Source organism: Festucalex cinctus, chromosome 10 (genome assembly GCF_051991245.1).
Source record: "Festucalex cinctus isolate MCC-2025b chromosome 10, RoL_Fcin_1.0, whole genome shotgun sequence".
Lineage (NCBI taxonomy): Eukaryota > Metazoa > Chordata > Actinopteri > Syngnathiformes > Syngnathidae > Festucalex > Festucalex cinctus.
The window spans coordinates 940001-967528 of NC_135420.1; the positions used below are offsets into that span (position 1 = coordinate 940001).

Genomic DNA, 27528 nt, shown 5'->3' on the forward strand with positions numbered 1-27528 from the left:
AAAATCAAAGTGAAATCCAGCACCGACCAAACACTTCCTGCCTTCCCCATGATTACAAAATCAAAGTCTTACGCCAACCCCTGAAGCCTCTAAATTCCAGCAAATTTGGCGAGATCTCAAGAGACCAGAGGAAAAACTAAAGAGAGGAAGGAGGGAAGGATCGATAAGGCAGAGAGAGATCCATAGAAGCCAGTACATCCAATCCATCAAAGTGAAGTCCAGCACCAACAAGACCCCTCCTACGTGGTTACAAAACCAGAGTCTTATGCAACCCCAGAAACCTCATACTTCTAATAAATTAAGATCTCAAGTGACCAGAGGAAAAACTAAAGAGAGGAAGGAGGGAAGGATAGATAGAGCAAAGTGAGAACCACAGACACCAGCACCAACTGATTCAAGGGGCTGTGGGAGGGAGAGGCTACTTCTGTTGAGTTTCAGTAGATGCTGGTGCGACGGATCTGGCATGCATAAGGACCACCACCAAAGAAAGAAGCCGTCAACCGCGGTCCAGCAAAGCGAGCACTCCCCCCCCCCCCCCCGAAATCCCCAGGCCGCGGCAGCACCAAGGCCACCCCCAAGCCACCCGAGCGGACACCGGTCGGCGAGCCGACCCAGACGCCCGGAACACCCCCGCCCCAGCCCCGGCCCACACCCCCGAGCCCAAGGCCGCAGAACGAGGCCCAGCGGGCCCCCACAGCGCCCCACCGGTCCCCAGCCCCCATCCCCCCACGACCCCCCCGCACCCCACCCAAACCCGCCACCCACCACGACCCAGGCCCCACCACCCCTGACCCCCAAACCCCCGAACACACCCCGACCCCCAACACCCAACCCCCCACCCACCCATACCCCCCCCCCCCAAACAAGCCGCCCCCCCCCTCCCCCCCCCCCGATGGCCGCCAACCCCCCCCCCCCCGCGAACCCGGCCCCCCGCGAACCCCCCCCCCGGAAACCGGCACCGGGCAGCATCGCAGAGAGGGAAGATGTGCCCACCCCACCTCCAGCCGCGCGAGAGTAGCACAGCGGCGGGAGGGGGGAAGCAGAGGAGGAAGCACCAGGGGAGAAGGCGGAACACCAGAACACCGAGCCCGGTGGGGAGAGGCCCCCGGTCGTCACGCCAGAGTACTAGTGACACCTAACCCTGTTACTGAGTCCGCCAGCTCGCCGACTGGCGAGCTCTACCCTTACACCGTGAATGTGGCCCCACCCAGTGTATATACAAGTGTGTGCGTGTGGTGCATTAAAATTGGGAGCAGGTGAGTCGGAGCAGAGGGAAAAAATTTCCCCTACTCCGACACCCCCCCCCAAAGAAATGAATATGTATATGTGTGGTGCATTAAAAAAGGGAATGGAGGGACAAAGTGGTGGGGCAGGGATACAAATGGGGGGGACCACAGCGCTGCCAGGCACTGCAGTCCATCCCCTCTGATGGCTCCCCGCCCCAACTCACCCCTCCCCTTGGACGTGAAGTGCATTAAAATTGGAGGGGAGTTGAAGGGTGAAGACGGTGTTTACACCCTTCCCCACCCCACCAAGAAATGTGTTGTGTGCCCTATGTGTATATTTACAAAGTGTATAGTGCAAAGCTAGTGAAGTGAGTAAGAGGAGCGACCAGCGGGGCCTCACCCAACCCGGCGGGTGTAGGTGGCACGCCCGCCCCCCAGCACCCCCCCCCCCCCCCCCCCCCACCCGCCCCCCACCTCATCCACCCGGCACCACAATGGGCGGACAGCCAGCGCAGCAGGGCTACCGGACAGCCCACCGGCCACCGGAGCCCGCCCGGGGCGCCAGGAGTTCTACCGGAGTGGGGCAGGCCTCAAACCCCCGCCCGGCCCCCGGAGCCCGACGCCCGGGCCGGGGAGGGAGCCCCAGGCCCAGGGAGAGGGAGGGGGAGGGGCCGCAGGGCAGACAGGGAAGGGGGGGGGGAGCGGGGAGAAGACGACAAGAAGGCGAAAGGGCGGCTGCAGGGCAGGAGGAGGGGGGGGGGCGACAAGGGAAAAGGGACCGGGAGGCAGAGGAGGATGGGCGGGAGGAGGCGAGGAGGGAGAGGCGACGGGGGGGAGGAAGGGGGAGGGGAGAGGGAACCACGGGGCACACCGGAGGCCCATCCACCCCGAACCGCGCCGCCGGGCACGGAGCAGCGGACCGCGCCGGGACGGCACCGCCCCGGGCACCAGGGGAAGCACCCCAACACCGCACCCCACAGGGGGCCCAGGGAGCGGCCAAGACGCAACCGCTACCGAGCAGACAACGGGGAGGGGGGGCAGAACCACCCCCGCCCGACCACAGGGGACGGCGTCAAGAAAATTGACTAATTAGCATGCAGTAACACCAAGTGTTGATGCTTAGTGCCCACTAGAAATAAATCTTAAGGAGTTAATGAGTATAGTGTCGTATAGTGTGGTATGCTCGAACCCACTAGCAGCAACTAGGTTCCTGACTATATAAAAATAAAAACAATCAGATACAAAATACCAAATACAGAAGCAGCGAAAACAGAAGTTGTAACGATGTGGTGGCTCTCGTTAACAGGCAGAATCTTGGCAGGATTAAGTTGCCAAATTGAGATTAAAATATTCTATGTACATAGACCATATTTGTTTAAATCTTGATACTTGATTTTTATTTAAGGCAGAGATTTTTTCCATTGAGATATAATTTATTAGTAAGTTTAACCAGTGGTCGATATTTAGAGATTGTTTATTTTTCCAATTGACAAGGATTATTTTTTTAGCAATAGTAAGGGCTATAAATATAGATTGAGATTGTTTACATGGTAGCTCAGTTATTGTTAAGTCACCTAGTAAACACAATCTTGGAGATAAAGGAAGCCTACAGTTTAATATATCAGCGAGCTTTTCCAAGATTTTAGTCCAGAAATGCAGCACTGGAGTACATGACCATAAAGCATGAAGATAAGTATCGGCAGTGTTTTGTGAGCACTGGAGACAAATGTCGGAGTCAGAGAGTCCCATTTTTTTCATCATATATTGTGTAATATATGTTCTATGAAGTATCTTATATTGGATAAGTTGCAAATTTGTCTGTTTGGTCATTTTAAATACATTTTCACAGATTTGGGTACAAAAGTCTGGTTCCGGAACTATAGACAAGTCTTTTTCCCATTTTAAAGTCGGTAAATACGTTTTATTTGTGTATAAAAATAACTTATATATTTTTGATATTTTCTTTATTGTTGTTGGAGAAAGCTTTATAATATCTTTAGCTAAGACAGGCAGTTGGAGCGTATCCTGAAGTGTTGGGATTTGTTTCTTAACCATATTTTTAACTTGCAGATAATGTAAGAAATTTCCCTTTTTTATTTCATATTTCTGGACCAAGTTTGTATACGATATAAACTTATTATCTGAGAAAAGATGATGAAGGTGTGTAATTCCTTTCTGCTCCCATAAGCTTAAATGGAACGACTGATTATTAAGTTGAAAGTCGGGGTTATGCCAAATGGGAGAGAGCCCACAGGGCGCCAATTGGGAGTTTGTAATTTCTAATGCCTTCCACCAGGCAGTCAGGGTGGCGGCTATCATTGGGTTTTTAAAACAATTATGTCGTCTTATTGATTTTGTAATAAAGAGTAAATCTGACAGTCTAAGATTATTACAATCCTTCTGCTCCAATTCCAACCAACAGTTAGTATCTCTGTTGGGTTGTGTCCATAGCACAAGATATTGTAGTTGATTAGCTAAATAATAGTACATAAAGTTTGGTGCCTCTAAACCTCCTTTAGATTTACTTTCCTGAAGAGTAGATAGACTAATTTTGGCTTTTTTTTTATTCCAATAGAATTTTATCATAGCAGAGTCCAGCGATTGGAACCAGTTAGACGTAGGTTTAAATGGAATCATTGAAAATAAATAATTAATCTTTGGTAAAACTTTCATTTTTATAGTAGCTATCCGTCCTATTAAAGAGATCGGAAGATTTTTCCAGCGCTCCAGGTCACTACGGATACTATCCAATAATGGTGAAAAATTTAAAGAAGTTAATTCAGTTAACTTAGGTGAAATTTTAACACCTAAGTATTTTAAATTACCTGTAGGAAAGGAGTAGTGTGGATCCTGACTTGTAGGATTCCATGAATTTTCTGTAATAGGTAATAATGTTGATTTTGTCCAGTTAATAGAGTAATCTGATAAGTGAGAGAATTTAGTTATTAATTTAAATGCTTCCCCTAGCGAGATAGCAGGTTCTTCTAAATAGAGTAATATATCATCGGCATATAGATTAATTTTATGTTCTATTGTCCCGGAGTGGATTCCTTGGATCCGTCTATCCTGACGTATAGCTAATGCAAGCGGCTCAATAAATATAGCAAATAATAAAGGAGACATTGGGCACCCTTGTCTTGTATATTCTAATTCATTGAAGGCGTTTTCTCGGGCTCCGGGAAGTCGGGGCCCGAATAGACTCCTTCGGCAGACGCATAAATTCCTTTGTCACCTGGTCAGCGGCTTCAAAAGAGCTTTGTTAGTGGTTGTGTGACCACCTGCAGAGCTAACCAAGCTTAGATCCTGTCTGAGCTGTGGAATGTTTATGCGACTGCAGAGAGTTTGCTTTAGAAGAAGCAAACTAAAAAAAAAAAGTAGAGGGTGGCCTGGGCCATAGGCCATAGTAGTTACACACACTTTACTGTAATGCAAAACTATGAAACCCAAATGTAAACTTAAATGTAAAAAGAAGAAGGGAAATCTGATAACCACTAAACTACACTCTTTGTCTAAGAAGTTAGCAAAACTCTTTTCGGCATGGAGGGGTACCCCCTCCTCCTCCCCGTGTTGGAATTTTAGCCAGAAGAGGTCTAAATGACTCGGACTCCACAGTGGACAGGGGGAGCATGTTTTCAACAACAAACCTTGTGGTTTAAATGGTGAGTTCATCCTTAATCACCAGCTGTTGCTGCTGAACAGCAATTTAAATCAGCGAGGAGTAGTGTCTGTACGTCCAGATATAAAACGCTACCTTTGCATTCCGCAGGCTCTCTGTCGCCATCCGAGCTCTCTTGTGTTTTGATAGAAGTGTGTGTGGCAGACATTAAGCTGGGGCCCCGCCCACACAACTTGTTAGCCAATCATAGTACACAAGCAGCGTCACCCCTTCAGTCCCCCTCCCCCACCCCCACTGATGTGGAGCTGTCTGTCAGCTGGGTGAAAGCTTGACACCGCGGCGCTTCCTGAAACCAAATTTTTGTAATGCGGCACTTTACATTATCAGTAACGCTAACGGCGTTGTAACGATAGGAACAGTAATTAATTTGATTGCTCCGTTAGTGAAAAAGCAACGCAGTTTCTAACGCCGTTATATTTACACGCCGTTATTACCAACACTGTGTGTGTATATATATATATATGTATATATATATATATATATATATATATATATATATATATATATATATATAAGTAGAAAAATTTGTAAGTAGAGACGCATTTTCCATGTAAATGCCCTAATCCGTTCCAAGCCTCCCAAATTTCAGACATAAATGTTTTATAAAGCATAAAAATGCATCAAAACATGTAACAAATACATGTTACAATTAGATTATTGCACAATAAATGAGAGTTGTGCATAATGTCAAAAAAACAAAGAATAAAATAAAGAATAAAAATGATGGTCATTTACCTTTTTAACTGCTGTCCTCATTATTTTTTGCCCTCTGGTTCATGTTCGTGAGCAAACGCCGACTGGTGAACACTTTTTCTGGGCGATTCTTTTAAACAAATTCTGAAACTTCATGGAAACTTCCGGTACGGCGAGCCAATTTTTATTTTATTTATTTATTTTTATTTTTTTAAAGGCCCGTCTCGTCGCAATTAAAAACTTGCTATGCCTTCATCAATCACCAATTGTTTGAATTTTTGCACAAATTCGTTGGCCATTAGTTCATACGAAAAACGAACACCTCATGGGCCGCGGGATGAATGATGACACTTTATAGACACCGATCTAGTATACGCTCATACCTATGGTAGAGGTTCCTCTTAGCCAATTGGATGCCAGAAACATGCACAAACACCGATCTAGTATACGCTCATAGATACCTATGGTAGAGGTTCCTCTTAGCCAATGGGATGCCAGAACGATGCACAAACACCGATCTAGTATTTACGCTCATAGGTACCTATGGTAGGAAATAGCCATATGAAAGTATGTTGAGTTCGGTAATGTATTTTTACCTTTCGTATCTAGAAATTTCTTTCGTAACAAGAGGCAATATTTTCCCGTTGTGGAGTTTCGTAACTCGAAAATTTCGTATGAAGAGACGTTCGTAAGTAGAGGTTCCACTGTATATATATATATATATATATATATATATATATATATATATATATATATATATATATATATATATATATATATATATATATATATATTGTAACGATTATCGGCCGGTTGCAACTTTTTGCAACCGCAGTTCCAAAGGAACTCCACTCCTGTGTCCTGGACATGCCACCGTGGGGTGTGGGGAGGACAAGAACATCCCCCACACACAGCCACACATGTTCTGACTGACACGCGCACACGCCCACACACACCCACACACACACACCCACACCCACATCCTTGCTGCACAAATCTGTTCGACACATCAACAGCTCAGCTATGATAATGTCTTCTTGGCCTGCATGCTCCCTGAATACAGCTTTATTTTTGCCCTTGAAAGACCCAAAGTCATAGTAAGGACCGAAAGTGCTCCCTTTCAGTCACATTGACATGACGTTCCTACACAGGCCTCGAGACAAGATTACAGTTGCTCTGACTTAGGATAGACAACTATAGGACTTCTATCTTCACTCTCGTGGTCTTCTCCTGTTGTGTCTGTTCCTTTCCCCTTCCACTCTATACACGACACGTAGTGTAGACCTAGAGGGAAAGATAACATCACAGCCAACTGCCGAGTCGACCTTTAGCAAAGGGAGGGGAGGGGTGGGTTTGCACCAACTTTGTACTCTGGTAACTGCATTGTTGTGCTTCACCTGTCCACCTGCCGATGCCACGTCAAGAAGTGCCGACCTGTCGAAGAACGTTTCCATCGCCAAAGGGAGGATCTGTAACGATTATCGGCCGGTTGCAACTTTTTGCAACCTCAGTTCCAAAGGAACTCCACTCCTGTGTCCTGGACATGCCACCGTGGGGGGTAGGGAGGACAAGAACATCCCCCACAAACAGCCACACATGTTCTGGCTGACACGCGCACACGCACACACACACACGTCAGACCAGTAAAAAGCCCTCTCAGAAACGTGACTTATTTTGACTTATTCTTATTTTGCAACAGAACAATGAATTATGAAATGTTATGTTTGCCATTTGTGAAATGTTGACTCCATGAAATGTCATGAACATGTCCCATTGCAGTGGCAGATTCTCCACTAAACTTTCATGTGTATGCACGTTTTAACAATGTAAGCTAGGTAACATTTTATTTGAGGTATTCAATTGTACGTGTTGCATTGATTGAATTTTGACCTTAGAATGTCCGTAAACATGGGATCCAGATTCAATCTGATTAGTCTTTACCCAAACCCTCTCCAAGCTGGTAACTTTCCACTTTGGTCTTACAGGACCCCTGGTGTTTTGGCTCCCCTCTTTTGGCTACTCTTTTGGCTCCGCTTTTTCGCTGCTTCTCTTTCCTACTCTCCCCGGCTGCTGCCCCCCACTCTCCATTGGGCGCGGCTGCCAGACAAAGCGCTAGCCCAGCTAGCTTAACCTCCAGCACACGGCAACGCACAGAAGCCATCGCGTGTAGCGACAGGTGCAGCGAAACACGCTGCTTTTGGTCCCTGCAAAGGCTCAAACGGATGGTGCTTTTCCAGGCACCCTGAGGCCTCAACCAAGAGGGCCTCTTCCCAGCCAGCAGGTTGACCCCGTGACGCTCATGTTGGCCAGCCGGACGACCTGTCTCTACCTCTCCTGAACTGAACCTTCTCCATTCTATCTTCAAACGGGCTTGGCGAGTCTCCATCCAGGGTCCTGCTTCTCAGACCAACCCCATCTGTAAGTGCAACTGCAGGCCTTCGCTAGATTGTACAAATTGGTGCAAACTCGGTTGATTGTCTGTCCCATGTTGGTTTGATTTAAGAAATCCATCACCTTGGTTAAGACCGTTTCTCTTTTCTTCTTTTCTTCTCCTTTGATTATTTTTATTATTTTAGTTCTCATTTTATTTCCTATCATAGGAGTTAGTTTTGCTTCTTTGAGTTCTAAGTAGATTTTCCCACCTTGGTTAGAGAATAAAAGTGCACAAAATTCAAAACCTGGTTTACTGTGTGTGTGTTTCATCAATTTATAGTGACCTCTAAGCTGAACAAAGAACTCACAAAATTGTACTAAGGGCACAACCTTCATTTTAATGACTGATTCAATGAGTTTCTCATCTGTTATCCTGATAAAATTATCAAAAAGAGATGTGGTGCTCAGCAGGCAAGCTCAACTTAATTTAAACATTAAGTTTGAGTCTCCTTCAATTAATGAGCCAATTGATTATTCATTTAATAATTAACAATTATTGATTTAATAATTCTCGTCCTGCTGGGGGACTTCAACGCTCACGTGGGCAATGACAGTGAGACCTGGAGAGGCGTGATTGGGAGGAACGGCCCCCCCAAACGGAACTCGAGCGGTGTTCTGTTATTGGACTTCTGTGCTCGTCACAGATTGTCCATAACGAACACCATGTTCAAACATAAGGGTGTCCATATGTGCACTTGGCACCAGGACACCCTAGGCCGCAGTTCGATGATCAACTTTGTAGTCGTGTCATCGGATTTGCGGCCGCATGTTTTGGACACTCGGGTGAAGAGAGGGGCGGAGCTGTCAACTGATCACCACCTGGTGGTGTGTTGGCTCCGATGGTGTGGGAAGATGCCGTTCTGACCTGGCAGACCCAAACATATTGTGAGGGTTTGCTGGGAACGTCTGGCGGAATCCCCTGTCAGAAAGAGTTTCAATGCCCACCTCCGGCAGAGCTTCTCAGAGGCGGGGGACATTGAGTCCGAATGGGCCATGTTCCGTGCTTCCATTGTTGAGGCGGCCGACCGGAGCTGTGGCCGTAAGGTGGTCGGTGCCTGTCGCGGCGGCAATCCTCGAACCCGCTGGTGGACACCAGCGGTAAGGGATGCCGTCAAGCTGAAGAAGGAGTCCTATCGGGCCTTTTTGGCCTGTGGGACTCCGGAGACAGCTGACAGGGACCGGATGGCCAAGCGGCACGCGGCTTCGGCGGATGCTGAGGCAAATACTCGGACATGGGAGGAGTTCGGTGAGGCCATGGAAAATGACTTCCGGACGGCTTCGAAGAAATTCTGGTCCACCATCCGGTGTTTCCGGAGGGGAAAGCAGTGCACCATTAACACTGTGTATAGTGGCGATGGGGTGCTGCTGACCTCAACGCGGGACGTCTTGAAGCGGTGGGGGGAATACTTCGAAGACCTCCTCAATTCCACCGACACGTCTTCCTTTGAGGAAGCAGAGTCTGGGGACTCTGAGGTGGGCTCTCCTATCTCTGGGGTGGAAGTCACTGAGGTGGTTAGAAAGCTCCTCGGTGGCAGGGCCCCGGGGGTGGATGAGATCCGCCCGGAGTTCCTAAAGACTCTGGATGTTGTGGGGCTGTCGTGGTTGACACGCCTCTACAACATCGCGTGGACATCAGGGACAGTGCCTCTGGATTGGCAGACCGGGGTGGTGGTCCCCCTTTTTAAGAAGGGGGACCGGAGGGTGTGTTCCAATACAGAGGGATCACACTCCTCAGCCTCCCTGGTAAGGTCTATTCAGGGGTGCTGGAGAGGAGGGTCCGTCGGGAAGTCGAATCTTGGATTCAGGAGGAGCAGTGTGGTTTTCGTCCTGGCCGTGGAACAGTGGACCAGCTCTACACCCTCAGCAGGATCCTCGAGGGTGCGTGGGAGTTTTCTCAACCAGTCCACATGTGTTTTGTGGATTTGGAGAAGGCGTTCGACCATGTCCCTCGGGGGGTCCTGTGGGGGGTGCTTCGGGAGTATGGGATACGGAACCCCCTGATACGAGCTGTTCGGACCCTGTACAACCGTTGCCAGAGTTTGGTCCGCATTTCCGGCAGTAAGTCGGATTCGTTTCCGGTGAGGGTTGGACTCCGCCAAGGTTGCCCTTTGTCACCGATTCTGTTCATAACTTTTATGGACAGGATTTCGAGGCGCAGCCGAGGCGTTGAGGGGGTCCGGTTTGGTGGCCTCAGCATTCCATCTCTGCTTTTTGCAGATTATGTGGTGCTGTTGGCTTCATCAAGCCGTGATCTCCAACTCTCACTGGACGGTTCGCAGCCGAGTGTGAAGCGGTTGGGATGAGAATCAGCACCTCCAAATCCGAGACCATGGTCCTCAGTCGGAAAAGGGTGGCGTGTCCTCTCCGGGTCGGGGATGAGATCCTGCCCCAAGTGGAGGAGTTTAAGTATCTTGGGGTCTTGTTCACGAGTGAGGGCAGGATGGAGCGGGAGATCGACAGGCGGATCGGTGCAGCGTCTGCAGTAATGCGGACTCTGTATCGGTCCGTCGTGGTGAAGAAAGAGCTGAGCCAAAAGGCAAAGCTCTCGATTTACCGATTGTTCTACGTTCCGACCCTCACCTATGGTCACGAGCTGTGAGTCGTGACCGAAAGAACGAGATCCCGGATACAAGCGGCCGAAATGAGTTTCCTCCGCAGGATGTCCGGGCTCTCCCTTAGACATAGGGTGAGAAGCTCGGTCATCCGGGAGGGGCTCAGAGTCGAGCCGCTGCTCCTCCGCGTTGAGAGGAGCCAGTTGAGGTGGCTCGGGCATCTGGTTCGGATGCCTCCTGGACGCCTCCCTGGAGAGGTGTTCCGGGCATGTCCCACCGGCGGGAGGCCCCGGGGAAGACCCAGGACACGTTGGAGAGACTATGTCTCTCGGCTGGCCTGGGAACGCCTTGGGATCCCGCCGGAGGAGCTGGTTGAAGAGGCTGGGGAGAGGGAGGTCTGGGTTTCCCTCCTAAAGCTGCTGCCCCCGCGACCCGACCTTGGATAAGCGGAAGAAGATGGATGGATGGATGGATATATATATATATATATATATATATATATATATATATATATATATATATATATATATATATATATATATATATATGGGGGGTGTCACGATTCGCCAACTCCACGATTCGATTTAAATTTCAATTTTGGGGTCACGATTCGATTTTTTTTCGATTTTTTTATTTTATTTTTTTTGCGCTCCCCCACTTTATAACACAGAGGCATATGCTTCTGTAGGCTAAGGCTAGTCTATGATCATTGGTTCTATTCATTGTACAGTAAATCTTATTTCAAAAGATCGGCTACATATAGGTGATGCAATTTCCATTATTTTTGTGTAAATTTAAGTAATATATGATAATTGACATTAGGCAGGAATGATCAAATTCAAAGAATTTATTTACAATATAAAGTTAACCGTGTTGTTCTTACTGAAGTGTAAAATAAAAAAAATAAAAAAAATAAAAATAAAAAAAAGTCACAGTGGGTGCCTGCCACCTATTGACTGTTTTTGGTTACAACAGTGTGCTGTGCATTACTCTTAAAATAATGTGCAATGTGCAACAACAACAAAAAATATATTGTATCCAAAGTCATGAACAAATACAGCCTGAACAAACTATATCCCAACAGTTACAGTTGCTGGGCATACTGTAGCGTGGTTCAAGTACACTAATTAAATGTTTGAATCCAGCGTTTTCCACCGCCGAATCAGGCTGCAGGTCTGCTGCTATAAATAGACCTATGGCGTTAGTTATAGCTTTCGCGCGAGCTGAAGTGTGTGGAAGTTTCACTGTAAATGAGGATGAAATAGTTGGTTGGACCGTTGTTTTCCCACTTCTAGTTGAATTTGATAAATCTAAATCTTTGTGATGCCTGCGTAAATGTCCCGTCATGTTTGTCGTGTTTCCCGTGGCCGGGTACAGTACGCGCACATAGCATATCTTGCAAACTGTGGTCTTTTTTATCGACAACGTGAACGTTGTCGACATAACTCACCGGGAACGCAAAATGTTTCCAAACTGGTGACGAGAGAAGCGAGAGCGGCTTGAAGCACCATTGCTGTGTCTCTGTCCGCGCTTGCCATGACTGCAGGAGAAGTCAGCTAACAAGTGCCGTTAGCTAGTAGCTGAATGGCTGCGTCTCATTTGCTTTCCTGGGAGGTGGCGGCGGGCGGGGGTTGTAGGGGCGGCAGGTGGGAGGGGCATTGAATCGTGTGTCCTCTCTTCTATTTCGATGCTCGAAATCGTGACGTAATTTCGATCGATTTCGAGAAAAAAACGAAATCGTGACACCCTTAATATATATATATATATATATATATATATATATATATATATATATATATATATATATATATATATATATATATATATTAGGGGTGTTAAAAAAATCGATTCGGCGATATATCGCGATACTACATCGCGCGATTCTCGAATCGATTCAATAATCGCCAGAATCTATTTTTTTTTTTTTTTTTTTTTTTTTTTTTTTAGGATTCACACCTTGAGCATGGAAGAATGTTATATGAATGGAACATTAAGCCTTAATATTTTATTTTAATGCTGTTCAAACATGAAACAGATTACAACCTCTATAAGACTGAAATTTCAGATAAATAAATAATACATTTTCATATAAATCTTACACTCTACAAGCTTACTGATTAGTATTTTCTAAATTTGAATGAAAAAAATCGCAACAATCGACTTATAAATTCGTAACGGGATTAATCGGTATCGAATCGAATCGTGACCTGTGAATCGTGATACGAATCGAATCGTCAGGTACTAGGCAATTCACACCCCTATATATATATATATATATATATATAATTTATTTAGAGTTTGCATGTTCTCCCCGTGCCCGCGTGGGTCTTCTCCGGGTACTCCGGTCTCCTCCCACATTCCAAAGACATGCATGGCAGGTTAATCGGGCGCTCCAAATTGTCCCTAGGTGTGCTTGTGAGTGTGAATGGTTGTTCGTCTCTGTGTGCCCTGCGATTGGCTGGCAACCAGTCCAGGGTGTCCCCCGCCTACTGCCCAGAGCCAGCTGAGATAGGCGCCAGCAGCCCCCGCGACCCTTGTGAGGAATAAGCGGTCAAGACAATGGATGGATGGATGGAAAATTTATTTATTTTTTATTTATTTTTTTACTTTTTGAAACCGGATATTTCAGTGTATAGGGGCTAAATCAAATGAATAAATAATAAACAAGTTTCCTCACTTGGTTCATGAAAAATGCTGTTGTTCAAATAAAATATAAATGCTGTGTAACCATTTTTTAATCAAAGCTCTGACTGTAGTTGCACAGTTAAATAAAAAATATATCTTTAAAATATCCTATAAACTATAATCAGCCGATCTTGTTCTGAACTCTAGTCACGAGAAAAGTACACACATATCCACAGATAACTATAAATGGTTTACTGAAATAAAATTACAGAATTTCTTCCCCTTTCTGAGAAATCCACATATGCGAATCATTACAAAAGACCAAAATATGACAAACCCTAACTGACGGTTTACGACTAGAGCTCCTTGCAGCATGCAGCTACACACACGTTATACTTAAATTTGAATCTGAATTTGATCTGTTTCGATGGTGAAAAGTATTTGTCGTGCTTCCACCCCTCGCTTGCACTTGTCTATCGCTCTCCTCAGTGTAGCGAGTGTAGTGTAGCTTGTTGCTAGCCATTGATCCTCACCGCTGCTCGGTGGCCCACTCTCGCTGTTGCTCACTCGCTTCTCACTCCCACCCTATACAGTAGGGGTGGGAATCTCTGACATGAGGCCGATTCGATATGTATCTCGATAGACAGGTTGCGATTCGATTGAAAACCGATTATCTTTCAGAAAAGAACGGTTCGATTAAGTTTGGGAACGATACAATTTTCGATTCGATATGATTCATTTCAATATTCAAAACTTATAGTGACATTTGTTGCTTGTAAACATTCATCTTAAAACACCACAAATTTTTACAGTATCTACAAATGTGTTAAAAAAGAACAACAACAAAAATGTCTTCTATATTTTCATATATTGAATCAATTATTTAAATATACCACAACGAAGGGCTGGGCGATATGACTGAAAAATGTATCAGTTTAAATATTTATTAGTCGTTATTGACAGTTATAATTGTTTTTTTGTTTTTGTTTTTTTTTCTTCAAAATAAGGATCAGGAAAACAAAAGGCTGATCATTTAATGTGAAATATAAATATTTAACCTTTAGACAGACACCAACACAATTAAACAGAATATGTGCACATTGTGAAGTATTTCAGAAACATAAATTCAAGACATGAAATAAACCTACCTCCAGCCAAAAGAAATATGAAGCCACCTTATGGAACAATAAATCTATCAAACACATTTTAACCACTTAATATATGCAAAAATATTTCCAAAAGTGCATTTCCCTTTTTATTAACAATTTTTGTTTTTAACAGTTTTAGTTTTTCTTTTGCCATCACATTCATTTTTGTTTAATGTATGACATCTTTTTTGTTTTTTTTTAATCTGAGACACGATGATGACCTGTCATCTCCCTCACTGTTGAGCTCAACTCTATGGAAGCCCAAAAGTGTCAAAATTCAATAAATAGGCCTTTTTTGAAATAACTATCCTTTTGATAAATAACAGGCAATTATGTAATATGGCCATTACATTTTAAAATGAGGTGTTAGTATTATTATGAAAAGTGTTGTGCTATTCTTTAATATGTAACAATTGTTTTATTTTGGTTAAATATTTCATGATTATTTTAACAACGTCATACTTTAAAAAAAATAATGACATTTAATTTATTTTCAAGGTTTTATAAGATAAGAAAACGTTTTACAAAGTCAGTTTTTATTTCATAATGTCCTTTTCCACAATGGTCTTCTTTTACATAATGGCGTTTTACAGCCGAATGACATGAGGCCGAGCCAGTTACGTGATTGGCTGAGTCCCTTATACAGACATGAGCAGCAGCACTTGCAGTATAGATTCACGCGTGGAGATTTCATCGCCTGATGAGGAGCCACGGCGGTCACAGGCTTGCTAAAGCATGGATACGGAAGATAAGTCACTTTCAGAAGTACTCCAAGAAGTAGCAAATCGTATCGAATCGGATCATAACGTAAAGGCCTTGTTAAACGTCTGCGTCAGGCTACGGGTAGGCGTCACGGCGATCTCGGCTCACACAGGTGGTCCCACCCACTGACTTTGATTGACAGGCCAAGACATTCGGCTGTAAAACGCCATTATGTAAAAGAAGACCATTGTGGAAAAGGACATTATGAAATAAAAACGGACTTTGGAAAACGTTTTCTTATCTTATAAAACCTTGAAAATAAATTAAATGTCATTATTTTTAAAAAATATGACGTTGTTAAAATAATCATTAGGAAATATTTAATCAAAATAAAATATTTGTTACATATTAAAGAATAGCATAACACTTTTTAGATCAATGTGTGGCCAATATCATAGGATAGGTTTTGAGGGTGGGTGAGGCAGGGTGGTCATTTAAAACACACACACCACAGACTTAATGTAAAGTGCAACAATGCAGACTCACAATAATGAGGTCAAAAGTAAAATGTTCATCTTATAGGATTAAAATTTACTTAGTTACTTTAAAATGCATCAATAAATTACTTTAAAATGCATCAATACTCTATGTTTTATTTTATTTTTTATTGTATCGCGTTGTTACGAACACGCACACATATTAAGCACAGGGGAGATGTTTGCACATAATGTGCCGTTTGTTAAGAATGTATAAAATGTACAAAAAATAATTCAGCACCGTTTAACTTGAATGAACTTGCCCACAGAATATTGTGTTCAATTGCTATAAAAGATGGAACCTACCAAAAGAAAGATTAGTCTCTTCTTTCATCAGGAAAAAAAGTATGCTTCTATCTGTTTCCGTCTTGCAGCAATTAGCATTAGAAGAGAGCTAAGTTTCATCAGTTTTCAAAAATCTATTTAAAATTGTAAGTAATTGAGCTTTTTTTCAACATGACCCTGGTTGATCTCCTTTGCTCTGCTGCCACCTGCTGGCCGTTTGTGTAATAACTACCATTTCTGCAACTGTTCTTTGCAGCTGAGAGGCTGCATCAAAGCCTTCTGTATGCTCTAGCATAAAAAAAAACCCCCAAAAAACGTATAAATACGTCTTTGGGACACTTAGAACATTAAAAAAAACGTATTTATACGTTATTGGGAGTAAATGAGTTAATAATAATGTTAATAAATCCTCCACTTCTACAGGACTGTCTCAGAAAATTTGAATATTGGGATAAAGTCGTTTATTTTCTGTAATGCAATAAAATAAACAAAAATACCATACATTCTGGATTCATTTCAAATCAACTGAAATATTGCAAGCCGTTTATTATTTTAATATAGCTGATTATGGCTTACAGCGTAAACAAAACTTAAACATCCTATCTCAAAATATTTAGAATATCCTGAAAAAGTATACTAGTCGGCTATTCAACTAATCACTTGAATCGTCTAACTCGAAACACCTGCAAGTGTTCCAAGTGAATCCAGAATGTATGACATTTTTGTTTTTTTAAATTGCATTACAAAAAATAAAGGACTTTAATTTTCTGAGACAGTCTTGTAAATGTAAACGTCAGTTCGCGTCTGTTTGAACTTTCAACCATTGGAGGGTGCTATTGTATTGCATAATAACAACAACATATTTATTTTTAGCTTGTGCAAAACCACGTTGCTTATTGATGTCCGTCCAAAACAATCTATCTGAACTAGAGGTGTCAGTGGATTAAATTTTTTTATCATAATTTGTTGGATTGTTGTCAGGTGTTCTTAATTGACGTAATCTACTACTGGGTGTGGGCGGGGTTACACACCGGTGTTCATTCAAATAAATGGCTGTGCACTCAGTCACTATGTGAGTTGCATGCAGGCCGAACGCAAACTGCTGCTGTCTTGTGTTTTCCTCCGTCTGCCGGCATTTCCAAGTCCCGAGGCATGGCTGCGCCAACAGGTTATGGGCCCAGTAGTAGATACGGGAAAGATTTTGGAAGCCGATGGAATCGTTTATGTTTTGACGGAGATGAAAAGAATTATGAACTGTGGGAAACAAAGTTCCTGGCACATTTGCGTCTGCTCGTTCTCAAGAACACGATCTTGAGTGAACCTCCCGATGCAGACATGGATGATGCAGATGAAGACACCAGTAAAAATGAAGAGGCGTACGCAGTTCTAATTCAGCTGTTGGACGACAAAAGTTTGTCACTTGTGATGAGGGACGCCGCGGATGATGGCAGGAAAGCGCTGCAGATCCTGCGCGACCATTACGCAGGTAAAGGAAAGCCGCGCGTAATTAGTTTGTACACTGAACTGACATCTCTTCAAAAAGGTGTGAACGAAAGTGTCACGGACTACATTATTCGCACAGAGACTGCCATTACAGCGTTGCGTAACGCAGGAGAGACACTGAGTGACAGCTTGCTGACCGCAATGGTTTTAAAGGGCCTGCCTGACACGTTTAAACCGTTCTCTGTTCATGTTACGCAGAGTGACGAAAAGATAACCTTCGCCGAATTTAAAACAAAATTGAGAAGCTATGAAAGCACGGAGAAGTTTGGAGCTTCGAGTTCAGGCGAGGACAGCGTGATGAAGGTTAAAGGAAGAGACAATTGGGCCGCAAAGATCACCTGCTTTAAATGTGGACAAAAAGGCCACAAAGCCGCGGAGTGCGCATCGACTGGAGAGCGTAGAGAGAAAAGACAATGGTGCAGTCTCTGCAAGAATGCTACGCATAAGGACGCACAATGTCGGCGGAGAAAGCGGGATGAAGCGAAGCAAGCGGTGGACGAGGAGGACCACACGTTCGCATTTAAGGTGCACGAGCCTGTCAGCACAGTGAATGCGAAGGGCCTCATGGTCGACTCAGGAGCGACGAAACATCATCACCGACATCGAAAAATTTGAGGAGTTTGATCCAAGCTTCAAACCTCAGCGCCACATTCTTGAGTTGGCTAACGGAGCGCGGACAAGCGGGATTGCGCTGAAGAAAGGTACGGCCAAAGTGCGCATAAGGAACAGCGAAGGCCGCGATGTCAACGTGAACTTGATGGAGGCGCTCTACGTCCCGTAATTTTCCCAAGACGTTTTTTCGGTCACAGCGGCAACGGGGCAGGGAGCCACAGTCATCTTTAAGGAGGGACAAAATCGACTCATCCATAAAGATGGTATGATTTTTGACATAAATACAAAAGACAGACTATATTATTTGAGTACCATTCAAAATGATATTGATGAGTGCAATGTGTGTTATGATGTCCAGACATGGCATGAAATATTGGGTCACTGTAATTATGATGACGTGTTAAAACTGGAAAGTGTCACAAAAGGTATGAAAATTGAAGGGAAAAGTCAGAAATGTAATTTGAAATGTGAAGTGTGCATCAAAGGTAAATTTGCACAGAGCAGAAACACAGCCTCTGATGAAAAAGCTAAAAACATTTTGGAACTTGTTCATGCAGACTTGGCTGGACCTATAGAACCAGCTGGAAAAGATGGTTTTCGATTTGCTTTAGCATTTACAGATGACTACTCAGGAGCTATGTTCACTTATTTCCTCAAAACCAAGAGTGACACAGTTAAAGCTACGGAAAAATTTATAGCAGATGTTGCTCCTTATGGGAAAATAAAATGTATGCGATCAGATAATGGAACCGAATTTACATCTTCTTTGTTTCAGTCTCTGCTCAGTCGAAACGCCATCAAACATGAAACCTCAGCTCCTTACTCACCCCATCAGAATGGGACTGCAGAAAGAGCATGGAGGACTCTGTTTGAAATGGCAAGATGTATGTTAATTGAGAGCGGACTACCAAAAGAGTTGTGGACATATGCAGTACAAACTGCTGCTATAATTAGAAATCGATGCTTGAATAGACGTCTTCAACAAACCCCATATTTCATATTAACTGGGAAGAAACCCGATTTGTCCAAAATGAGAGCATTTGGTACAGAGTGTTTTGCCTACAAATATGATAAGAAAAAGTTAGACACACGCTGTGAAAAGGGAATATTTGTTGGCTATGATAAAAACAGTCCTGCATTTTTAATCTATTATCCAAATACGGGTAAAGTAATGAAAAACAGGCTAGTGAAGTTTGTCACAAAGAATACAAATGAATGTGATACTCAGACAGATGATTTGCACGACTATTTCCAACACAAAATGAGAGCTGACCTTCAGCAACCGAAACTTGATTTGTCCAATGTAATTCCAGAAAAAGTAAAAAGCGAGTTGTGTGAGTCCAATAGTGATCTAAAAAGTGATGAGGGAAACCAAAGTCCTCGCTATCCAAAGAGAGAAAGAAGACCCCCGCAGTATTATACTGATTATGAATACGAAGTAAAAACTGAAGATGAAGGGTTAATAGATGTTGATTATTGTTATCGTGTAACTTGTGATGTTCCATTGACAGTACAGGAGGCTTTGAGCTCTTCAAAATCAGAGCAGTGGGTTAAAGCCATGAAAGAAGAAATTGATTCTTTAACAGAAAATGACACCTTTACATTAACATCTTTACCTGAAGGTAAACATGCAGTGGGGGGAAGATGGGTTTTTGCCATTAAAGATAACCCAGTTGAGACAATTTACAAGGCTAGATATGTGGCAAAAGGTTATAGTCAAGTGGCTGGTATTGATTATAATGAAACGTTCTCACCTACTCCTGATATGACCTCAGTCCGTGTGCTAATGCAACTTGCAGCTCAGTACGACTTAGAGCTCCATCAGATGGATGTTAAAACTGCATATTTGCATGCCCCTATAGATTGTGAAATTTATATGGAGCAGCCTGAAGGGTTTGAGGTGAAGTCGAAAACAGGAAAGAAATTGGTGTGTAGACTCAATAAGTCACTGTATGGTCTGAAACAGTCAGGACGGAATTGGAATAAAATGCTTCATGACTGTCTAATTGAAAATGACTTTGTTCAAAATACAGCAGACTATTGTGTTTACAGTAAAGAATCGGACAATGAAAAGATCATCCTGATTATTTGGGTTGATGACATTATCCTTGCAGCGAGTGATTGTCAAATACTTCAAAGTGTGAAGGAAATGTTGAGGAAAAAATTCAAAATTAAAGATCTTGGGAAGTTGACACATTTCCTTGGCATAGATTTTACCCAGAAACAGGGGCAAGTAAAAATGGATCAGAAGAGATTCATAACCAAGATTTTGGAAAGATTTGACATGACTCACTGCAAAGCAAGATTAACACCATGTGAAATGAAAATGAAATTTGATAATGAGGGTGAACTTGCTGATTCAAAGAAATATCGTGAATTAATTGGCAGTTTAATCTATGTAATGACTTCTACTCGACCAGATTTGAGTTTCATCGTGAGTAAATTGTCACAATATCTTTCTGAACCAAAACAACAACATTTGGTAGCAGCTAAACATGTGTTAAGGTATTTAAAAGGCACAGTGGAAAAGGAATTGTGTTACAGGAAACATGTCAATCTTAAACTTGTGGCCTATGCTGATGCAGACTGGGCAGCTGATCAAAATGATAGGCCTAACCCTATGACTGGTTACTGTTTTAGCTTGTCTGAGAGTGGAGCTATTATTTCCTGGAAGTCTAAGAAACAACCCACTGTAGCTTTATCCACATGTGAAGCTGAATATATTGCTTTGTCAGTTACTACACAAGAAAGTCTTTACCTTGTACATTTACTTGCAGGAATGGACAATGGATTTGTGTATACACCTGTCACAATTTTTGAAGACAATCAAGGTGCTATTGCTCTTTCAAAGAACCCAGTATGTCGTCAACGGTGCAAGCACATTGACATTAAATATCATTTTGTCAGAGCTATACTTCGTGATGGAAAAATAATAATTTGTTACTGTCCTACAGATGGAATGGTGGCAGATATTTTTACTAAACCTGTTACTAAAGTGAGAATGGATGCATTTGTAATTTTTCTATTTGGTATTTAAATGTTTGTATTGATAGAAAACTGAATTGTGTGTTTAAGGATATGATGCACTGTTTTGTAACTATGTCAATTTAAGAACAAGTGGGGGTGTTGGATTGTTGTCAGGTGTTCTTAATTGACGTAATCTACTACTGGGTGTGGGCGGGGTTACACACTGGTGTTCATTCAAATAAATGGCTGTGCACTCAGTCACTATGTGAGTTGCATGCAGGCCGAACGCAAACTGCTGCTGTCTTGTGTTTTCCTCCGTCTGCCGGCATTTCCAAGTCCTGAGGCATGGCTGCGCCAACATAATTAATCGCATTACTTCAATAATTAACTGACCATTAATCGCACATTAATCACACATTTTATATCTCAATTTATATCTAAATTTACAATAAAATGTCCATTATCCCCCCCCCCCCCCATTTAAATATGGGGGTTCATTGATAGAGTCATTTCATAACAATTCAAGAAAAAAAAAAGTTTAAAAAAAATAAAAATAAAATATGTGCTGTACTGTAAAACCAAACCAAAGCGTGACTGATTTGTTTTGGTCATTTTTCTATCACTACAACATCGTATAATTGCAGTTTCAAGACAATAGTGACAGCTCAGTGCATTTTTCTTTTCATATTAGTAGCTGCCTATTTTTTAACATGAAGTAACTTGCACATTTTTAAAACTGTAAAATACAACACAGTCCCCACAAATATATCTATTCGCTGAAGGCTTTTATTTTGTTATGTGAAATAGGATGTGCATTGTAAAATGACGAATATTTACTGCATAGGAACCAGAAACGACCGATATGTTCTTTTCATATTAATAGCTCTGTAATTTTAAACAATACAAAACAATAACTTGCGAGTTTCTGCACATTTTAAAATTGTAAAATACAACTTGATGCCAATCCCCACACATACAGGCAGTATCATTTAATTTATTACTGCTAAATTGTGTTATAGTGACTCCTTTTCATGACGTCGGATGCTTTTATTTTGTTAAGTTCTCGGATACGAGACGCAGCTGAGGCCGCTCTACTGTTACAGCGAATACATCGGTAGTTTCACTTTCACCCTGATGAGATATTTTGTGGAGATGCTGAATAAACTACGCCTCACATTTAAAGATAAATAGGCTTGGGCTCACTCCAACTGACAAGACGGCGTCCATTCGGCTCTTTACTCTCACAGGGGTTTCAGAGCACCTCTGGGTGCTCGGTGCCAACCACTAACCGAGTGCGTTCTTTCAAAGCAAGGCAGGGGTGGTAGTGGTGAGACACAGTCCAAATAGCTCCTCCAAGCTACATTCTGCCCCTTAAACACTGTATTTTAGCTCCAGTGCAGTTCCATTGGGTAGTTTTGACGTGGATGTTTCTACTGCGTGGTGACTGGAATTCCCTGAGTAGAGGCTTTCCAAATAAAGAGCGGTCGTTAATCGAGCGTTAAAAAAAAAAAATAGTGCCGTTAAAGGCACTTTAAGTTAACGAGATAACGCGACAATTTTGACACCCATAATCTGAACACAAAAGTTATTTTAAACAGTCACTCACGTCTCGCAGGCAAACCAACATGATATAGCCAAATGCCAATATGCATTCTTCATTTATTTATTTATTTTTTTATTCTTGATGTGCTGGTACTCAGGAGACTGCTCCCATAACAGGTGATTCTCCTTCTCCAGACTCCTAGTGAGGTCGATTATAATGCTTTTTCGTAAGTAACGCCAGCCACTCTTCAGGAGGGGCATAACAATTAGTAGGCGTCTGATTGAAAAAAAATGCTGGCAGGCTGCATCGGCTAGGCGTGCGATGTCACTGCGCCGGTGCCGTGATATGTCAATCGTTTGGCGTCTGCTGGGTCCAATCACATTTCAGCAGGGGCACGTGCCACCCCGGCCTCTCCTCTGGCTCCGCCATTGACTATCGCGTACGCATATAAAGGTATTTGTTCTAGTGTGGTTGCCGTAGTTGGCGATCCAAGATGGCGGGGGATCTTTTTTTTTTTTTTCTGCGCATGCGCATCACCAATCGTGCCGGGTCACCGATAGAGTCTTGACAGTGACCCCAGGAAGTGACCCAGAAGTGGCCTAAAATCAACAGTGAAGTAACCTGATTTCAAGTGACCTGGAAGTGCCCTGATTTCAACAGTTTTCACCTGTTATGACCTGTTATCAACAGGAAGTGACCCGAAAATGGCACAATCACAACAGGAAGTGACCTGATTTCAACAGGAAGTGATCTGATATCAGCAGGAAGTGACCCGGAAGTGACTTGATTTCAATAGGAAGAAACTTGGAAATGGCACAATCACAAAAGGAAGTGACCTGTTTCAACAAGAAGTGACCTTTTTCAACAGGAAGTGACCTGTTTTCAACAGGAAGTAACCTACTCAAGGACGCATCTGTTGAGGAAGGACGCATCTGTACTTGCTCCTGCACTCGCTCCTGCATTCGCTCGTGAATCTAACTACATTGCTGCAGAATGCCTGGCGGAAAAAGAGCTGACGAGAATGAGGAGATAAAATCTTCTCTTAAAAAACTCAGTGGAATGGTTGCCGAATTACTTGAAATGAAGAAGAGCATTGAGCCACTTCTTCAGGAAATACAGCAATTGAAGAAAGAGACACAGGAAAAAGATCGACGCATTGTTGCCTTAGAACAAAAAGTGGAGGATTTGGAACAAAATCTTCGTATCAACGATGTGATAGTCACCGGTATCAAGATCAAGCCGCGCCGTGGCCCTTTGAGAGCTGCGGCTAGCACGAGCACGGAAGATTCTGACCAATATTCAGGGAACGAGACTGTGGAACAGCAAGTGACACTTCAACTCGGAGATTTGGGATTAACTGTTGATCCTGCGCACATTCAGATGTGCTTTTCGCTTCCAACTGGAGGAACACGACCACCGGCAGTTCTGATCAGGTTTGTTGACAGAAAGAAAAAGATTGCTCTTCTGAGAGACCGTCACAAGCTTCGTGGGAAACATGTCTACATCAACGAAAACCTCACCAAACGAAATGCTGACATCGCCAAAAAGGCTCGCCAAATGAGAAAGAATGGACTTATCGAAAGCACGTGGACAAAAGACTGCCGAATTTTTATTCAAACTAAAGATAACTCTGGTCAACTAAAAACACGAATCGTGAAAGGAGCTGAGGAATTGGCAGCGCTTGAGAGACAACAGTAATTCACAATATCACAACAACAACATCTCTAATTACTCAAAGCTGGAGTTGTATATGATTACTTGCTGACTTTGCCAAGGCTAACTCTTGTTTATACACCTGCATTGATAACATGTATTGCTGTTCCCGTTTGAATCTAAATATTGTCTGGCTCGAATTCCGTTTGGACATTTGTTCTAACAGTCAAGGCTACATGATAAGGCTGTATTGTGGCTCCAATGAATCTGCTGTCAATACGCAAAATGGGGGTTGGTGGTCTGGTTCCTGGAATGCAGCTGGCGTGGGCCGCTCTGCTGGGTGAGCGAGGCTGGGCAGCGCACAGGAGTCATCAGATCCACAACATGCTAGCAACCAGTGGTGCTACCTGACCAGAATCGAGTGCTGAAATTGCTTGAAAGCAATGGGCCGAATGCAAGCCGATCTACTCTTCTGGAAAGCACAACATGTGTGAAAGCTGATCCGAGGTCAGCGAAGACCCTACTGGTGAAAGAGAAGAATTGCGCTTGCCTTGGCTGCTCGCCTGGCGGGGTGGGCTTGCTGGTGGCGTCTGGGGACCGACTCACCAGTTCCAAATGACTGGGACTAGCCACAATCTACACACGGACATTCAAGATGAACTGAGCGAGCAGTGTCTGGGATAGTATGGGATGGATAACGATAACAATTAATGACTATTCTAAATAATGTATATGATTGATGCGTTATAGTAATGGGTCGATGGGGACGGGTCTCGAATAAGCTTCGGCTTCTACCCGTCAGCCCTTCTTTCGGATGTCAATGTTGCAAATGATGTGATGTGATTGATGTAAACTGTAATGTGTCCGAAAGGAAAAAATGAATAAACTAAACTAAACTAAAAAAAACCTGGAAGTAACTTGTTTTCCTCCTCCTACAAATACTACATGCGGCTTTCAACCTTGCAGCAGTCAGCAGTCCCATTCAAAATGTCCATGGAATTTATTATTATTGTTATTAGATTTATTATTGTTATTATTATCTTACTTTATTTTTTAGCATTATTATTATTATTATTATTATTTTAATTCACCAGAGCTGATCCTTGATTTAGTATTCCCATAGGCTCAAGAAGAGTTAAGCAAGTAGCATAACAATAGATAAGTGCATTTGTGGGACTGTACCCGGTTTTGGCGAAGTTGGTCCAATAAGTCATCATCACAGCACTGAGCATAACATCATTCTTCGAGAAATTGCAAGGAAATAGCTCAGTTGGTCCAGTCATTGGAAGGCCAAAAACATAGGGGATCTCATCTCCATGAGATGCGTCAGCCCACGGTGGCACCTAATGAGTAACAGAATAATTGGGTCAAACTACAGTAAGGTCAATGTTAGAATTTGTGTAGTGTGTTTAACCATTAGGACATAAAATACATGAAAAAAAATCATGCAAAACAAAGATAGCAAGGCAGACAATTTATCATCAAATAAGAAAATAACTTTAAAAAAAAACTAGATAATTCCAAAGTGGTAGAGAGATTGTGTAAAATATAATTCCAATAATATTGTGTAAAATAAATATGTATGTATGTATATAAAAACAGCAATCTGCAAATCTTTTTCAACCTATATTTAGTTTAATAAACTACAAAGACAACTCGAGAATATTTAATGCAAACTGGAAATCGGTTCGGATAATGGATGGATTTTTGGGGGGGGGGAAGTTTGAAGTTTATTGAACATATAAACATATAAACATCATCAAATTGCAAACATAAACAAATAGCAAATAAAAATTGAAAGAAAGAAGAAGAAAAAACTCATAACAATCATTGATGGTTTACATATCCAAAGGCAGGAGGAAGAAGTTAAAAACTTATCTAATCCTACCCCTTATTCTTTGCATCTAATTTCATTTTTAATACAGTAAATTAATACATTACATTAGAAGAAAATGTGTAATCCTACTCATGTAGACAATTTCACTTTAGCATTGTCTACATGAGTAGGATTACACATTACAGATGGGTGGATTTTTAATTGTATTTTTATTTTTGCAAATATTCACTCATTTTGAATTTGATGGCTTCAGTACATAAAAAAAAAAAAAAGCCGGGATATGGACTTTTGTGTTACATCACCTTCCTTTTTGATGTCACTCAATATGCATTATTGGAACTTAAGACACTAATTGTTTCAGCTTTGTCGGTAGAATTCTTTCCATTTCTTACTTGTTGATTATAACTTAATTGGGTCTCCATTGTCATATTTTGCACTGCATAGCACGGTGTACATTTTCAATGGGAGACATGTCTGGACTGCTGACAGGCCAGTCTAGTAACATAATGTTACAACAGATGTAGAGTGTGTCTTAACATTGCCTTGCTGAAATAACAGGAATGTCCCTGAGAAAGACGTTACTTGGATTATTGCCAGCATATCTTGCTCCAAACTTGTATGTAATTTTCAGCTACCCTGGCAAGCTAAACAATTTCTTGAAAGAAAAAAGATGAGCCTGGACAAGATTCCAATGACCGCTAATTGGCCCGGTTCAAAACGAACCGTGCAATCAAATTTGTTTATTTGCTGTGACATAGTCTTCATGAGCAACGTTAAAAGCGCACAGGAGAGACGACAAATGTTTCAAATGTGAATTTTTTTTTGGCATGTGAGAATATTGAAAATCATTCCCACAATGAACTGAATGATCTTAACATTTTGAATGTAGAATGGAAACGACTTATTGAATGTGTCATTGGAAATGAATAAGGAATTGCAGAGCCAAACATGTACACTCGTGGAATGTAGAAACATTTTACATCACAATATATCAGATTTAATGCCAAGGTAAATTGAATAAGGTGAATGTTTTGAATTGATACATTCTCTTAGTTCACAATGAGGTGGTGCTATCAATTTAACAAACCTTTCCCTCTGTTAGATGTCGGGTTGCGCGCAATTGATGTTTGGTGCGGGTAACACACAAGGAAGAGGGCAGTGGTGGAAAAAAAAGGGCACACGGGAACAAAATGGGTAGTGGAACCACGCAGAGGACACAACGAAACACACAACACTATACTGCAGCACAATACACAAAACAGAACAGAGCCAACGCTCCCGAATGTCAGGCCACTCTCCCGACCTTCTGAACAGCCCGAGTACAATATCGAATGAATAATGGGTTGATGGATAAATTAACAAATGTATGGCGAAGTCATACAAATGAATAGTGGAATGAATGACCGGACGAACTTATGGCTAACATGCACTAAAAATGAAAGGACAGCAGAACACAAAACACACATAGCAAGTATAGAGACTGGCTAACTAAACAAACAAACAAACAAACGAATGAAGAAGTGCAAACACACACAAA

The 27528-nt window shown here is 42.6% G+C and overlaps 1 protein-coding gene across 7 annotated transcripts in view; it reads right to left on the bottom strand.

Annotated features, from left to right (window-relative positions):
- The window catches only part of nlgn1 (neuroligin 1), a 553113-nt gene that overhangs the window by 120101 nt on the left and 405484 nt on the right, over positions 1–27528 (bottom strand). For all 7 annotated transcript variants that reach the window (XR_013285243.1, XM_077533451.1, XM_077533449.1 and 4 more), the window contains one exon: positions 25337–25497. Coding sequence is in view for 6 of the 7 variants with exons in the window: in XM_077533451.1 (XP_077389577.1) it covers positions 25337–25497 (161 nt within the window). In the remaining variant the exon portion in view is untranslated. The remainder of the gene's footprint in view (positions 1–25336; positions 25498–27528) is intronic.